Source organism: Cygnus atratus, chromosome 9 (assembly GCF_013377495.2).
Source record: "Cygnus atratus isolate AKBS03 ecotype Queensland, Australia chromosome 9, CAtr_DNAZoo_HiC_assembly, whole genome shotgun sequence".
NCBI lineage: Eukaryota > Metazoa > Chordata > Aves > Anseriformes > Anatidae > Cygnus > Cygnus atratus.
In genome coordinates this window covers 15,469,600-15,485,084 of record NC_066370.1, presented here as the reverse complement: position 1 = coordinate 15,485,084, position 15,485 = coordinate 15,469,600, and the positions used below count along the sequence as shown (strand labels likewise).

The 15,485-nt window shown below is 44.1% G+C and overlaps 1 protein-coding gene across 32 annotated transcripts in view; it reads left to right on the top strand.

The window, feature by feature from the left end:
* Positions 1-15,485, top strand: part of LPP (LIM domain containing preferred translocation partner in lipoma) — a 336,723-nt gene that overhangs the window by 305,820 nt on the left and 15,418 nt on the right. For all 32 annotated transcript variants that reach the window (XM_035544617.1, XM_035544627.1, XM_035544633.1 and 29 more), the window contains 2 exons: positions 10,834-11,012; positions 13,771-13,891. In XM_035544617.1, coding sequence (XP_035400510.1) covers positions 10,834-11,012; positions 13,771-13,891 — 300 coding nt within the window. The remainder of the gene's footprint in view (positions 1-10,833; positions 11,013-13,770; positions 13,892-15,485) is intronic.

Below are 15,485 nucleotides of genomic sequence, written 5' to 3'. Positions count from 1 at the left end.
GGGTAAAGAAATGCCAACTGTCAGCTTGATTTTCAGTCTGTTCTGCTCTGACATAAACCTTCCTGACAGCTCAGACCAGTGTCCTTCATATTCCAAATTAATCCAGAATTTCTTGTGGTGATGAAAGGGAAAGAAGTGACTTAGAGCGAACATCCTTGACTAACCTTGCTGACACCAGAGAATTACCACCTACTCAGATATGTCCATCTGCTCTCGACAGCAAATCACAGAGCCTGTTTTTATTTGCATTCTGATGGTTTTGCCATTCAGAATTTGTCCAAGTATCCATATTGTCTGTCCAAAATAAGGAAACTTTTTTTTCACAAGGAGCTTTAATTTTTCCAGTTCAAGAGTAACAGAACAGTACCAAGATGTTAGATAAACTAGATAGGCAATTGTATTGTGAGGTAGCTTTTGCCCACCAGTCCCACCCCTGTATTTGAATGGAAGAGTAGCCCAAAGCTTTTGAGTCATTTCTCTCACATCATTCCAAGGATGGCACAGAGGATCTGGTCTATAGCACAGGTATTGGTTTGTAGGGTTTGAAGAAATTATGTACCATCCTTTTTCTCCTAACCCTATGTCATTGTCTGTCAGTGAAGTCCACAGCAGTAGAGTTCTGGCAGAATTGCCCCCAGAGGTTGGCTGGAGTTGCAGAGGGGCTGATGTCTACATCTCCACATCTTTCTCTGGCTGAGAATATCTTGTAGTGGAGGAAGGAAGGTGATGGATGGATGCTTATGGTGGAGTATCAGTCTCCAGCTAGAAAGCAGATTGATTTTCATTTTTCTCACATCTTACTGTAGATTTCTTTGGGTAATTCTCATGTGCTCCATCTCTTGTCTGGATTCTCCTTATATAGCTGTCTCCATTTTCCTCTTTGTATCCCTTTCTCCTCTGTCACTCTCATCTCAGCAGGCAGCTGGAACTTTCTTCTCCAGACCAGGAACTGAAGCAAACATCCAGGTCACCTGAATGAAAAGAACTAGGGATGTCATTACATCTAAAAATAATCCCAGTACCTGCTAGGGGATATATTTGACCCTGGACTTACTCAGCAGCCTGCATTTATTTCTAATTAGAGCCTGACTTTAGACAGAAGAATGGGTGTTGCTCCAGGGGATAACTCGATTCAAGCCTCTGAAGAAATCCTGGCCAAAAAAAAAAAACGACCTGCCCCCTTCATGGAAGAATCTCAGAGCACCTACAGAGGTTTCAGCCCTTGTGTTCAAGGCACAGATAAGTTTCCCAGTGTCCTAAAGGCTCTAACATGTTCTCCTCACATCAGGGACTTAAATGCATTTGGCAGCTCTTGAAGAACACTTCAGAGATTTGGAAGAATCATATTTTCACTGTCAGTCCAGGTAGCAGCAGCATCCAAGTGCATTGAGAGTTTTGTTGAGTTTTTTTCCAAGCTTTATATTGGATTACGTTATCTATTAAAAGCAGCTATTTTTATGCTGAACTGTTGCCATGACCTGTATTTCACAACTTGTATGTATACACGGAAAAAATTCTCTTGCACTCAAAAGGTGCTTCAGTGGCAACTCTATGAAATTTTGTGAAAAAAATCTCATCTTGCTGGTTTTGGTTGTATTGGTCTGGCGACTTGCTGACTTCTTGGTACTTCTAGGTGTCAACTTTGGCATTCAAACTGGTGACATTACTTCTGTCAGAGCGTCACAGGCCTCAATATCACACTGAACCCACTCTGCAGATAATGTGAGGCACAGAGATGGAAAATAATAAAATGAAACTCCGAGTCACTGCTGAGCCCAAGGACAGACACCAGGCATCCTTAGTCCCTAGTGCTCTTTCCCTGCCACTAGAAAACGTGACTGTCCCTTGTGACTTAGGTGAGAGGAATACGAGCTTTGCATTCGCTTTGAGTAATTTAGGTGGAAGGCAGAGATGTTAAACTGATATTCAGCTGAAATATTGAACCTTTGGTAGCTATTAGAAGCAGCTTAGACATGCCCTTATCTGTGCCTTGAAATAGGAAGGGGAAAATGGATTGTGTGCCTCTCCTTGTGGCTTAAAGAGGTGAGGTTTTATTCTTGAAGAGTGGAGGGGAAGGATTCTGCCTTTTTTTCTTCTAACTTCTGGAAATATCCAGGCTCTTAAGCAGTTCCCCCATCTTTTCCATTGTTTTTTTTCCATGAAATCTCTCCTGGAGAACATGGGAGTTATAAAATGCCAGCTTTAAATAGGTGGTGGTTAAAAGGCTACTGGTGGTCAATCCGTAACAAAAAATAGAAAAGCTCATCTTTGCTGGGTGCTGCCTTATTGACAGAAACAGTTTCAACTAAAATTTTATTTCCATGCTAATCAACGAGATTCCATTTTCTTGATAGTTTTTGTCACAAGTTCTTGCATTGCTCAGTCCTTCAGGAAAAGCATGGCAGGCGAGAATTCATTTTTAATGTAAGAAGACCGAGAAAGAGGAGGGTGAGGGGAACTATAAATAACCACCGAAATGTCACAGAGCCAGTCATTTTTTCCTCTGCAAGTCAGCTTTAGCAGTTAAGGTCAAGATAACATTTCCATGTCAATGGTCAGTTACATCAAAATTCTAAAACAGGAAGATTGAATGGAATTTTGGATTTTTTTCTTGTATTCCACCCAGATCTGACCAATTTATAGCCTCTTCAGTCTGCCAACTATGAGTTCCAGTGTTATTTTGGTTAAGCGCTTTGCCAGAGTGGCAAGCTTGGATTGGAGCATCAGGTTTATTAAAGGCTATGAAATTAAATTCGCTACCAAAAAGAAAAAAAAGCCTACTTCTTGCTGATAGTAACTTCTTTGTTTTTCCTTTGATGCGGTTCAATTGGACTTGGATTTTGGCCTAACGATTTGCTACACAATTTTGTTTTGTTTTCACAAAGTTCTAATCAGTTTAAACTGCAAGTGGTTTAAAATGCCTCTCTAACAGCTTCCTCAGCGTTGCTAATTAAGCTTTAAATCTCTGTGTTGTCCACAATTGTATCTAAACAAGGAGCAGAGTGTAGCTGCTCCCTGTTTGCCACATCTCCCAGCTGCGTGTAATTCTGCTGCCTGTGCGGAAAGCAATCACGATGGGACGGATCCTTCAGGCCTTATTTAGGCAAAACTCCCAGGGTGGCATACGAGGTCAGGCACATCGTGTTTTGAGGGAAGAGATGGATTTGATGGTGAGAACGTGTAAGGCAAGCAAGGCAGCATCTGTAGTGCAAGGACTGGAAGCGGTTGGGTGTAGGGAACAGCTTTGCTTTGTCCCCTAGAGCACTTTGTACGGTGCAGTCTTGTGTTGTGACTGGGTTGTAGGTGCTGTCACCTGACGTGTTGTTAATAATAGGTAAAAGCCCAGGCTATCAAAATGTGCAATGTATTCTTCCCATCCCTGAGGAGCAAAGCTAATGGCATATCATCGTTTTATTTCACAGTGGAGTGAACCTCAGTAGCTTTAGAAAGAATCCCAACAAATCCTTGAGCCAGCTGAAGACGGTTGCTCTGCAGTCAGCACAGCCTGCCGGTGATTCATCCCTAGGTAGCGACCCAGGGGTCTGAAGCGATGCTAATCTTCCAAGGCATGGCCGCAGCTGCCATCGGGGTCCAGGGATTTTGGTGGCAGCTCTGTGCCAGGTCTCCTGAGCCACCGAAGCCTGGAACAAGCTGTTTACCTCCGGCATTCTGGGAGGGATTGTGAGGGATTTCCTTCAAATCAGAAATCTTGGAAAATCAGCGTCTTACTCCAGGCGTTGTGTTATGCAGCAGGTTGGAACGATGGCTGGAGGGCTTGTCGTGAGCTTGGGATCTCCTCAGGTTGAAGAAATCTGAGGTGGATGATCTGATAAGACAAGACAGGGTCGTCTTTGGTGCTCTGGTGGTGTTGCTGTGCTTTACTGATGCTCATCTCTCAGAGCTCCAAAAGCCCGGTGGGATGCTTGCTGCTCCAGCTGCAGTCCTGGCACAACACGACCGACTTCACGCGATTACACTGGGGTTTGTACCTGTGGTCAGCAGTGCTAACAGAAAGCATGAGCAGTGCTCACCAGTGTACAGGATGCACTGGTTTATTGTGTGTTTTTTTTTGTGAGGAATGTGCAGCTCCTCTTTTTTTGATGTCAAGATGTGAGAAGGTTTGGAAACGGAGCTTCACCAGAAGGAAAATTACTGAAGGAACAGGAGCTGATTACCAAGCTGTATAACAGAGTTCCTCTACATAGCACTTGAAAGCATCCTTAACAATTACTTGATTTACTGTAGTATTGTGTGATTACAATTATTGTTGTTGAAAAAAAATTCTTACACTTAGAGAATAAAAAAATAAGTCGTGTGAGTTAGAGAGCATTTCCTCAAGATTTAAATATTTTACTCTTGCAAATTGCAGCAGCCACATTGGAGCACAGCAACACCTATTCCCCCATCCTGCACCTCCCAAGGTCAGACCTTAGTGACTTTTGAGGTGCATGCAATCGTTAAAGATAAGCTGGAATTGTGGCTGTTAAATATCTCGTTTCCATCAAGTAACAATTTGGGCACACAGACCGCTTCACAAGTGTTTATCAAATGTAGCAGCATCGTGTTTCTCACAGGGTTATGCAACTCCTACAGCCATTGAATTCACAGGCAAACTGAGGCAGAGAGCATAGAAGAGTCTTGTCTCTGTCAGTTACATAGTAGAAAAAGCAGAAGTAAAATCAGGCATTTTACCTTCCAGCCCAAAAATTTACAGTACGAGTCCCTCATTTGTTACGTTTCTAAGCGCTGCCATTTTAAAGTGACAAAGACCCCAGTGTTGTCAGAGCGAGGAATGCACAGAAGATGAGTAGCTTCGAGTGCCAGAGAGCAGTTAAGTTACTTCCAACATGAGGCAGCTTGTGGATTTTTAGCTGGAAGGAGTCAGCGTGATTGTGGTCGGACGCTGAGCCTAATGCAGAGCAGATCGTTTAACCCTGGTGTTCCAGCATGGGTCTCAACTTGTTGGTGCTGGAGATGGCCGTGGGTCTTCTATAAAACAGGGCTGAGCAACAGAGACATCACCCTGTTCCTAATTTTAATTATGTTTACTGTTAAAAATATCTACCTCTAGTTAGCATGGGCAGCCTGTGAGCCTGCCAGATCCAGCAGCTGCCTTCTCTAGGTCTCCTCTCCACCCTTGGACGTGCTCAGGTGATAGTAAAGCAATCCCTTAACCTCTGTTTGGTAAGATAGCTGTCTTAAGGAAGAGCAAATGGAGCTCCTTCCTCTCACCGTAGAGCCTATTTTCATACCTGATAATCTTCCATGAAGCTCTTCTTGAACCCTGCTCCATTTTAATCATGGCCTTGGTGTTACCGCACATTTGTGGACTCGATTGCCTGTTGTTGTCATTTTTACTACTAATACAAGCCATAAAAATACATTAGTCTGTCTCTAATAGTTACAGGGCAAGGGGAAGGGACTCTTTCACAATGTATGCTGGGAGGACTCTGGGCCAGATTCACCTCCAGCTGCTCAGAGTCCAGAAACACAAAGCTGCATTGGGTTGATCCTAACAAGAAAAGCAGATTCCAGCAGAGGGGAAACATGCCAGCCATGGTATTGCTACTGTGCTGGGAAAGCCACTGAAAACTGAGCTGAATGGAAGAACTATTTGAAAGCCACTGAAAACAGCAACCTCCAGGGCCTGAGCCTGTTGTGCTCAGCGCAGACCCACATCACACTGGTAGCATTGCAGGGCTGCCAAGGTAACTTATCCCAGCATCTTTTCTCCCCTCTCCCAAGAAAACAAACTCTACCACCTAAAGAGCACCCTCACTGCTTACCACTGTGGCTGAATTAGGGACTTCATCCAGATTATTTCTGGCTGTCAGGGGTCATGCCTCTTCCCCCCTTACGCACTGGCACAGCTATGGCAATGTGACCTGAGCGTCAGGCATCCAGCTGAGATCTGCCTGCAGCACCTACCCCTCTGAGAGCAGCATGAAGGGCAGGAGAGCGTCACCCACTGCTAATAATGTGTCCAGTTGGTAAGGTAAGCAGGAAAAGTTAACCCATACATGCCCAGATTTTCTCTTCAGAGGAGGGAATTTCATGCCAATCATCAGTGAATTAAATGCAAATGCCAAGATTTACCCACCTATGGAGAAAGATGGTAAATCATCACTGGGGATGGCTGAGGACTTTGGGAAGGGAACTGGGGTCTTGGTCTTCAATGTTCCTTTTCTACCAAAAAAAAAAAAAAAAGTTTTGAAAGTGTTGAAATTACATCTTGACACTTAACCCCTCCACCAATGTCTGCTTTATATTTAACTTATAATCCAACTATATATTTGTAGACCAAAACCCTAAATGAAACCATTTGAAATCATTTGAAGTGCAGCATTTCAATTGACCTGATCTAATATGGGGTTTATAAATTCACCAGACTTTTTGAGATTAAAGTGCTCTGTCTTCACTTAAGTATGGAAATATTTTCAAGCCTCAAAAATCATCCCACAATGGGGAAAATGTCTCCTGCTCCGCTCTCCTCACAGTCTGAGGAAATGAAGGACAGAGTCACAAGATTTAAAGCAATTCACTTACCACACTTTACTAAGTTACAGTTCAACTACAGTAGTTGACCGTGTGCCTGTTTTTAGCACAACAGTCACTTTTGGTTCCCGCAGCTAATACCATCTCCTCTGCAGTCACTCCAAGAATGTTTCTTCTCCAGTGCTCGCAAAATGAGTTCATGTCCCCACGCATGAATTGCCAATATAATTTATTCCAGCAACTTCCCTCCCCTTTCCCAGCAAAACAAGCTATACCATCCTCGTGTCCTAGTGCATGAGCTCTCCTCTGTCTGCCATGCGGAGTGCAGGAGAGGTTACGTTCATTAGCATTCCAGATGAGTTGCCAGTGCATAAGAAGCAGTGACTAATCTCGGTGGCTTTTCTTCTGCATTCACTGCTAGGTCATTGTGGGAGGTTCTGTGCGCTGCACCATATTGTGAATTCTTGCTGTCACCCAAACTTCAGTTCTGGGGGGTTTTAATCTAGAGCAGGGAAGCAAGATGTGCTGCAGCCCACAGGCTGCTTGGCTGTCACTACAGCTCTGCTCCTGAAGCTGTCTGCCAGCTTTCCATCTGGGACGTTCAGTTTTCAGGAGGGGATTCAACCGCTTCCAGTCTTTAATAGCTCTCGCACCCCAGAAGTGTCCCCCAGCAGCTTGGATTTTCATTTTGTTTCCCACGTTTAATCCCACCATCTGCAGAGCAGCTCCCTTTGGCTTTCTGTGTCTCTGTAGGGCCAAGTGTTGCTACAGGAAGGTACTGAATGACTCCCCCCACTACGTATTTTCCAGTAGGTATTCCCACTTTGTTACTGGTTGGGCTGTATTTCTTTAAGTCTCTGAGTTTTTACCTGCAAGCTACTAATTGACATCCTGCTCACTTCACCTGTTCATTGCCTGCATCTTAGTGCATGTTCTCTTGGGGTTATTTCGCTTTTCAGATGCATTAGGTTGCATTATTCTCCCTAGCTGAGCTGTTTCTTCTTTGCCACGGATAAGCAGTTCTGCTCACAAGAGGCCTGGACCCAGACTCAATCTTTAATGTGGGGCCAACCTCCCAGGTAGAAATGGATTATGACACTTGTTCCTTCCCTGTCCTTTTTAACCCCCCCCCCCCCCCCCCAAATCAGATTTGGAGACACAAGCGTCTCCAATAAAGACGGTCACTCTCTGCTTCTTAGCCAAAAATATGAGAAAAAGGTGGTAAACTTGTCCTTCAGCCCTTCCTGGATAGTGGGCTATATTCTTGTGATATGAATTCAACCACAACACCTAGGTCTGATGTTTCCTGACTGGTTCTTCTCTTTGCCTTACTTTGATGCTTTGCATAGTTCATCAGATGCACCCTGGGGTTGGCAGTGGCAGCTCAGGAGAAAAAGTAAATAAAAAAAAAAACAGCGCCATTATTTTATTTTTTCTTCATCTTGTTTGGCTTTCTGAAGGCCTAAAAGCTCCAAGAAGTGCTAGGAGAGTTAGCTGAACTATAAAAGAGCAAAATCAAGAAGCCAAACTTGAAATCCTACAGCACTGCTATTCCCATAACGTGCAGAAATACCTTTGTGCAGGTTGTTAGCTGCTGGGGCAGCATTTAGGCGTGTGGGATAACCTGATTAGAGAATCAAAGAAAACCCTGTTAGCTCCACAGGCCAAATCCTGCCTTACAGCAACCCGATGTCAAATGGGCATGAATCAAGGAAGCTTTCCCTTTGGCATCTTGTGGTAACACCTTGAAGAGAAGGGTTTGAGCCAGGGTTCTAGCAGGGAAAAAGGCTTAAGCAAATATACTCCCAGACAGGGAGTGAGCTGTAGTCTGAAACTAATGACTTTGTTTTTCCTCGCTGGTACAGACTTGGAAGGATGAAAAGAATAAATTTCTCAGGTCTGATTTTTGGATTGTATAGGTTTAATCAGGAGTTGGTTAATTTAAAATGCTTGTCGTGTTTGGCTGTGAGAATGTCAAACAGTGTGACTGAGCTGAGATTTGGGAGCAGACGACTTGTTTCTGAAGGCATAATCCAGAAACGTGATTACCTGCCGTCCTGGTCACTGCAAAGCTCCCACCACAGCCAGCGCGGCATGAGACGTCAGACAAGATGATTGCAATTATCCCCTTGAAGTCTTAACTCTCTCTGAAATGTGTGAGTAGGAGCTGTATTAGGTCTGTAGTGAGAGCAGTTCCAGGCAACACTGTTTGGTGTTAAATCCCTTTGTGGGATGGGTTGTAGCTACTGGTTTGTGCTCTGCTCACAGCACCATATAGATTGTGCTCGCTTTTGCTGTCCGGAGACCAGGCAAACTGCTTAGCAGAGAAGCTCCTGGGTACATAGGTAAGCCATGGAACTCCAGGTTGTGGGTGCTCAGTGTTTATCAGAGTTCAGAAAGCCATCAGGAAACTCCATGGGAGGACCATCCACTCAAGGCTATTGAGCACAGAGAAGTTGAGCTCTGGCTTAGGAAGTCCTTAAGCCAGAAATCACTGGAGGCTGGGAGCACATCCTCAGCGATTACTGTGTTTGTCCTGATTTCATTTGCCCTTGGCCTCTGTTGCTGGCAACTGTTGGAAACGAGGCAAGCAGTGACTTGGTGAGGCAAATGCTCCATACCTGTACGTATTCAGAAGTTGTCATAGATGCCTTGTGAGTGGCACAATATTCCCTCAGCATCTGCAGATACACAGCATTCCTTCCTTGGCAGTACAGAGAACAGCAGGGATGTGGACTGAGATGATGTGATCTGCTTATGCAAAGCGAAATGGTAATTTTGCCAGGTTATTCCTCCAAGGAGAAAATTATTGACCTTGCTTTTTCTGGCATACCAGCTACTGTTATAATGATGATGATGGTGACAGTAACCAGACAGAAAGGCCAGCAATAATTCTTTCCTGCCCATTATTACAAAGCATAAAGCAAAATCCAGTCTGAAACCAAGGCTAGTCTGGCTGTGCTCTCTACAAATGTGTTAGACAGTTCTCAAACGGGTTGAAATTCAGGACTTTTCGTATCAGGCTTTCCAAAAACAATCCTTTTGATCTTCTGATACGAACCTGTGTGTTTATATGTTTGTATCGTGCTGGTGATTTGCAGCCTAGAGATAACGTCCGACAGCGTATGTGTGAGTGCAGAAGTAACCTCTCTGAGTTCCTGGGTGATTCATCTCCTGACAATACGTCTTGGCTGCACATGTAAGGACTGGATCTTACCCCTGAGAATATTGGCTCAGAGAAGCAATAACAGTGCGGTCAGTCAAAGCACTATTTTCCCTGGGAATTTTGTTGCATGAGGAAGCAGAACTTCAGCCTTCCTGTGTTTGTCAACGTGAGCTGCCTTTCAGCAGCTTTTTATATTTCTGCCATTATTTTTTTTCCTTTCCTTTTTTTTACTCTCTTCATTTCTGTGTATTTCAGTCATAATCAGTATCGTAATCATAGGTGTTCTGTCTCATCCAGGATTCAAACATTGATTGGTAACATCATTTGAAATCTCTAGGGTTCCTCAAGCAAGACTACTGAGTGAAATTTGCTTTCCTAAAGTCCAGTGAAATGACCCAGGGCATTGCCATAGATTTACTGGTGGCATCTATGTGTGTTGCACCCTTAAGTCATGGCATGTGCCTTTTGGGCGCTCAGTTTGAAATAGTAAATTGCACATTGGTGGCCGAGGGGCTGGAGTGCCTCATGGACAACTGTTCGAAGCACATTTGTTTTGGTCTTTCTCTAACTGACTGTAGGGCTGAGTGAGAGATGAAATGGGATGAATCACTCAATGCATCCCACTTGAAAGGTGTTTTTTTGGCTCTAGTGCTTCAGGAGCAGGCCGGTACATCAAACATGTGAGGCAAAAGAGCATGGCTTTGGAGCGGGCATTTCACAGTCATCTCAGACACGGGGGGCTAGAGATAAGTGATCACATGAGGTCATCCTGAACTGTCTTTGTGGTGCTTTTGTTGTGGACACTGTTTTGTTTTCTCCCCAGACTCATCACTAGTTTCCCTCCTGGGAGAAGAAGATTAAGATTTACAAACAAGGCAGATAAAGGTTCTTTATGGGACCTGTATTTGCAGAACAGTTAAGGGGTCTCTGTACAGCCCCAGGAGTGTGAGTTTCAGCTTTGCACTGCGCATCATGGAGGTTGTGTCTGATAACTCAGCTGCAAAAGGTCATCCAGCTTGGGTAGTATGGAGGCAAAGCATCCAGGAGCACGGGCTGCATAACTCTCATGTGTTCTTGGCTATAGAAGCTGCAGTGTCTCGGATACACCCACCTGATGGTAAATGTCTTGCTGAGATGACGCTCACGTCTGGTTGTGTATGTTTGGTTTGCAGAACACACTGGAGCAATGCAGTGTCTGTGCGAAGCCCATCATGGAAAGGATTCTCCGAGCCACTGGGAAGGCCTACCACCCCCACTGCTTCACCTGTGTGATGTGCCATCGCAGCCTGGATGGGATCCCCTTCACCGTGGATGCCGGTGGGAACATCCACTGCATCGAGGATTTCCATAAGTACGTCCTAAGCTGCTCTCAGTGGCTTTGCTTGTCTTTCTCTTTTGTTCTTAAAAATCCTCCCTTTCTTTTTTGCTGAGTGTCCAAAAAGCTCTGGACCCTCTGCCGCTTACTCTGAAGACTCTTAAGAAGTCATCAGAGCTTTGCTTCAATCAGGCATGCTGTGACAGGCAAGATTAATTGATTAGCAGCTGCTGATGCTTGATTTTGCTTAGATCTGAATTTATGGATATCCCCTGTGTTCCTCTGTTTTAAATGCTTTGCGCTCCCCCTGCAGCACGTGCACGTTTCCCTTCCCTGGCTGTACCTGCACTTCCACATCAATGTCTCTCCCCTTTGTCTACCAAGCAATTAAGAGAGGTCCTGTGCAGTTGGACTCTGCAGGTATTTGCTTACCAGCTAGAGGGATCTAGGTGTCCACAGGATGCTCACAGTTCCTCTTGTTTCTAGTTGCTAATTAGATTTTAAAGCCGCTAAAAATACAGCCCTGGTAATAATTTATAGTGAAACCGCTATTTAAAGTAAGTTGAAAGGTATAGTTGCAAATAGCTTCTGTCATTGCCATGCTACCACCCCCATCATCACAGCTAATCTAAGGAAGACAGGTAGATATAATCAGAGCACAAATGTTTCCCCTGTATGGAAAAGACAGACACATTACACCCCTCAATTATAAGAGGAAATCAATACTGACAAATGTGAGTTTACATCTCAACCATTTATCTCTTAATTTCTAAGGGGGTAGACTTAATTAGAGCCTCGTGACATCGGTGTGTGGGCCTGAAAGCTCAAAGAAGCAGACTGACTTGACAGAAAGGAAAGCAGCCACGATCAACTCGCATGTTAAAATCCAACATGAGGATGTTCCCTGGAGCTCACATAGGCAGGGTTAATTGACAGGTGCTGAAGTGGCTGTGTGCTGCTTTGCTTTTTTGTGTCAGAAGACGAGTAAGATAACAATTGGACCTGAGCAGAGGCCCAACATGGGGCTAAAGCACCAGTTATGCTCATGAAAGGTTTCCCTCCAAACCAGGTATGATTTGGAGGCTGCTTCTTCTTCAAGTCCTTGGAGGCCTTGAGGTTCACATGCCTTCTGGAGAAAGGATGGGAGCAAGAGCTGATGTCCATCTTCAGTGTTTTGGCAGTGAACAGATCTGGACCTCAGGGCTCTGAGAGTGGAAAATGGGGTGTTATCACTCCAAGCAAAGGACATAAAATCATTGAACAAAGGTCGAGGGAAAGATAATGGGGAGTAGCAGTAGACTTAGTGGGACATTCAGAAGGTCTTTGGCCTGGCTGCCATGCATTCACCAGGACTTTGGCCAGCCCCTTTTTAATTGATCAGCAATGATGTTCTGGTCTGGAGGTCAAGCATTCTACATCTTGTATATTGTTTTGATAATAAAACGGTACCTGATGCTCATGCCATCACTTAGGTACCCCCTGAGCTTGGAGCCCCCGGGAGCACATCCACTTCCCTTGAAATCTGCAAGAGTCATTTCTGGGCCCCTGAAGTTAATATTTGGCTCATAATGAATTACCCGCAGTGGCCTGGACAGCGAAATGTTGAAGTATTTTTAAGCACTGCATTTGAGCTAAATGGCACAAGGAAGCGCCTGCATGAAGCAGCATATAATTAACTGCGATTACAGCTCCGGTCATATCCTGATCCATTTAAGTTATTTTTCAGAGTGCTCACTATCGCCACTGTTTAATTCATTTTTCCGTTAGATCGCAGCTACACAGACATCTTTCATCTGCTGCCAGTGAAATTAATATTTTTCTTTATTCCTAGTACAGATAGATTTTTTTTTTTTTTTTTTTTTTAAGCTAGTTAATTCTGGGGTGGTTCATGTGACAGGCTGGGTGGCAAAGTCAATCTTTCCTAGATATTTCAGAGGAGAAGGGTCTTTGATCTCCTTGTGTTCTGATGTTTGCTATAAGCATTGTCCTCTGTCGCTCCATAGCCCATGACCCCGTCTCTCATTAAATGGCAACAGAGTCTGTAGGTGTAAGTTTCTTTTTTCTGAGCAGAGAATTTGAAGCCAGAGAATTGGTACCAATATGTTTTGAACCAAAACAGCAAGTAGTGATTCACCACAAGCTAAATGTTCCCATGCACTCCCACCTGCCTGGGAGCAGAGATCAACCCTTGTCATGGGCAGATGGGGGAGCAAAACCAGAACATACGTGAAGTAACCAGAAGTTCATGCAGTGGACAATATAAGGTGGGAAAATAAAAGGCCTGTTTTGCCTGTATTACCAAAGGCCTGTTTCACCAATCACCTGTTTTTAATATTTGATTTTTATTTTTTCCAAGAGATGCTTTTGGAGCAGATCTGCTCATCTTTCTAACCTTAGGAACTGGACGAACTTTCTTAGAGTTAGGCTGAGGGTTGAGCCTAAGGGTTGTGGTGGTGCATAGGTGTCATGGTCATGGGTGACTCAACCGGTACTTCAGTTGTTAATTAGGGCAGGTAAAGTATGCTTTGCTGACTGTCAGGTGTTCTTTAAGACCTTTCCTAATAGTCTGCAAGATGCTCTTTAATACTCTGCAAGCCTGAAATTGCATTGTAAGACTAAAGTGCTCCTTCCTGCCTTCTTTCCAAGGAGGCAGCTGTGCAAAGCTGCAAAATGTGATGTGTGCACGTGCGTATGCCATTTATACACAGGCACATATTTCTGCCTAGCTGGTGCAGTTAGCAAAAACTTTTGCTCTGAGCTTGAGAATGACTGGGGCCGTCCCTTCTTTCTTCAGGAAATTTGCACCAAGATGTTCAGTGTGTAAGGAGCCCATCATGCCGGCCCCAGGACAAGAGGAGACTGTCCGCATTGTCGCCTTGGATCGTGACTTCCATGTCCAGTGCTACCGGTGTGAGGTTAGTATTCTAATCACATGAAGGAGAGAAAGCAAAGGCTGGTATAATTTCATCGCTGCCTCATGCTATAAACACGACTGGCATACCCTATTGTAACACTGGCTCTACAATCAAATTACTTCATTGACTCCAGCATGCAAGGAATTTTTCCTCATTTATATCAGCACAAATGAGAAGAAAATCAGGTCCCTTATTCATAACAGGTTCATTAGGAGAGCAAGAGAATGTGACTCAGTTAATTAGAGCTTAATATTTGAGAGCATCATAAATTATAGCTTGGACACAAACATTGCTCATGTTTATGTTCTTAAAATGAAAGCTAATGTGTGTTAGAATTTGAGCAAGATTGTACAGGAAACTCAACATATGGCTCTGGGTTGAAGAATTTTAATGGACACATAAACATGATCATTCTTGTTCAGTGCAATGCTTTTTGTGCTACTTTCCTGTTAAGTTTCATTACACACTTCATATAATTTTGATGGTAAGAATCTGAAGACAGAAGAAAAATCACCTTAAAGCAATTAACATGTGAGAACAGCTGTGTTAGAGAACCTTCAAGAATTCCTCAATGCAAGTGTTACTTGCTGGATAATATATCAGCCAGATGGCAGGGTAAGAAAATGAGACCGAACGTATTTCTTATCGCAGTTGCAGGTTTTAATATCCAACTGGAAAGAAGGATGGACTCTGGCTTAAAGGTCTTGGCTAAGACTGGGGGCATCTGGTTCACTTCTCAGTCTGACACTGGCATCCAGGGTTCAGCCCATTACTTAAGCCTAGTTTTCATAAGGCATTGGGGCATTCGTACACTAAATTTTGTAGAGTCTAATTCATCATACAGCATTTCTTCATGCTGGCTGTTGAGATACCTAGGCTTCATACATGAATGTCAGAAGTAGGTGCAGTGGATAGCTGAGGACAGACACGTGGCTCAGTGAAGTCCAACGTAGGTCCCAAAACAGTACATTATTAGCTTGGAGCATCATCTCATGGGCAACTGAACTGCTGCGGGCTTGACCTGAAGTATCCGTGTGGATTTGCTGTTCCAGAGATTGCTGCGCTATGATCTCTGCATAATGCAACTCTTCCCACAGGCACTGCATGTCGGTAAGACACTAAAGATGAGAGCTAGACTCCCACATCAGTGAGGTACAGAAGTCTTTTGCAATCTCTGAAAATCCTTCTGTGTTTTGGCCTTCACCTCCACGTGCCTCAACTATTTCAAATGGAGCAATAGTTACATTCCTTTTTCTATCACTTGCCTGCCAGGTGTATTTACAAACACAGATTTATCATGAAGCATGGCCTCTAAGCAAACTGTAATCCTCTAGCTGCAGCTCCATCAGTAGTCCTTGCCAAAATGATTGCCTGATCACACACACCATGAGGAGCAATGAGGAGTCTTCCTAGCAGCTGTACTTAAGTCAGCCTGAAAATATATAGATAGAGTTCTCTGGGACAGTGCTTGGGCCTTTTTTGGGGGTTTCCACTGTTCCTGTCTCAGCGAAATCCTCCTCTCAGGCACACCCTTTTGCACCAACAGCAATACAAACACAGGTGGCAGTTCTGGTCATGGGAGACAGGCAGGGAG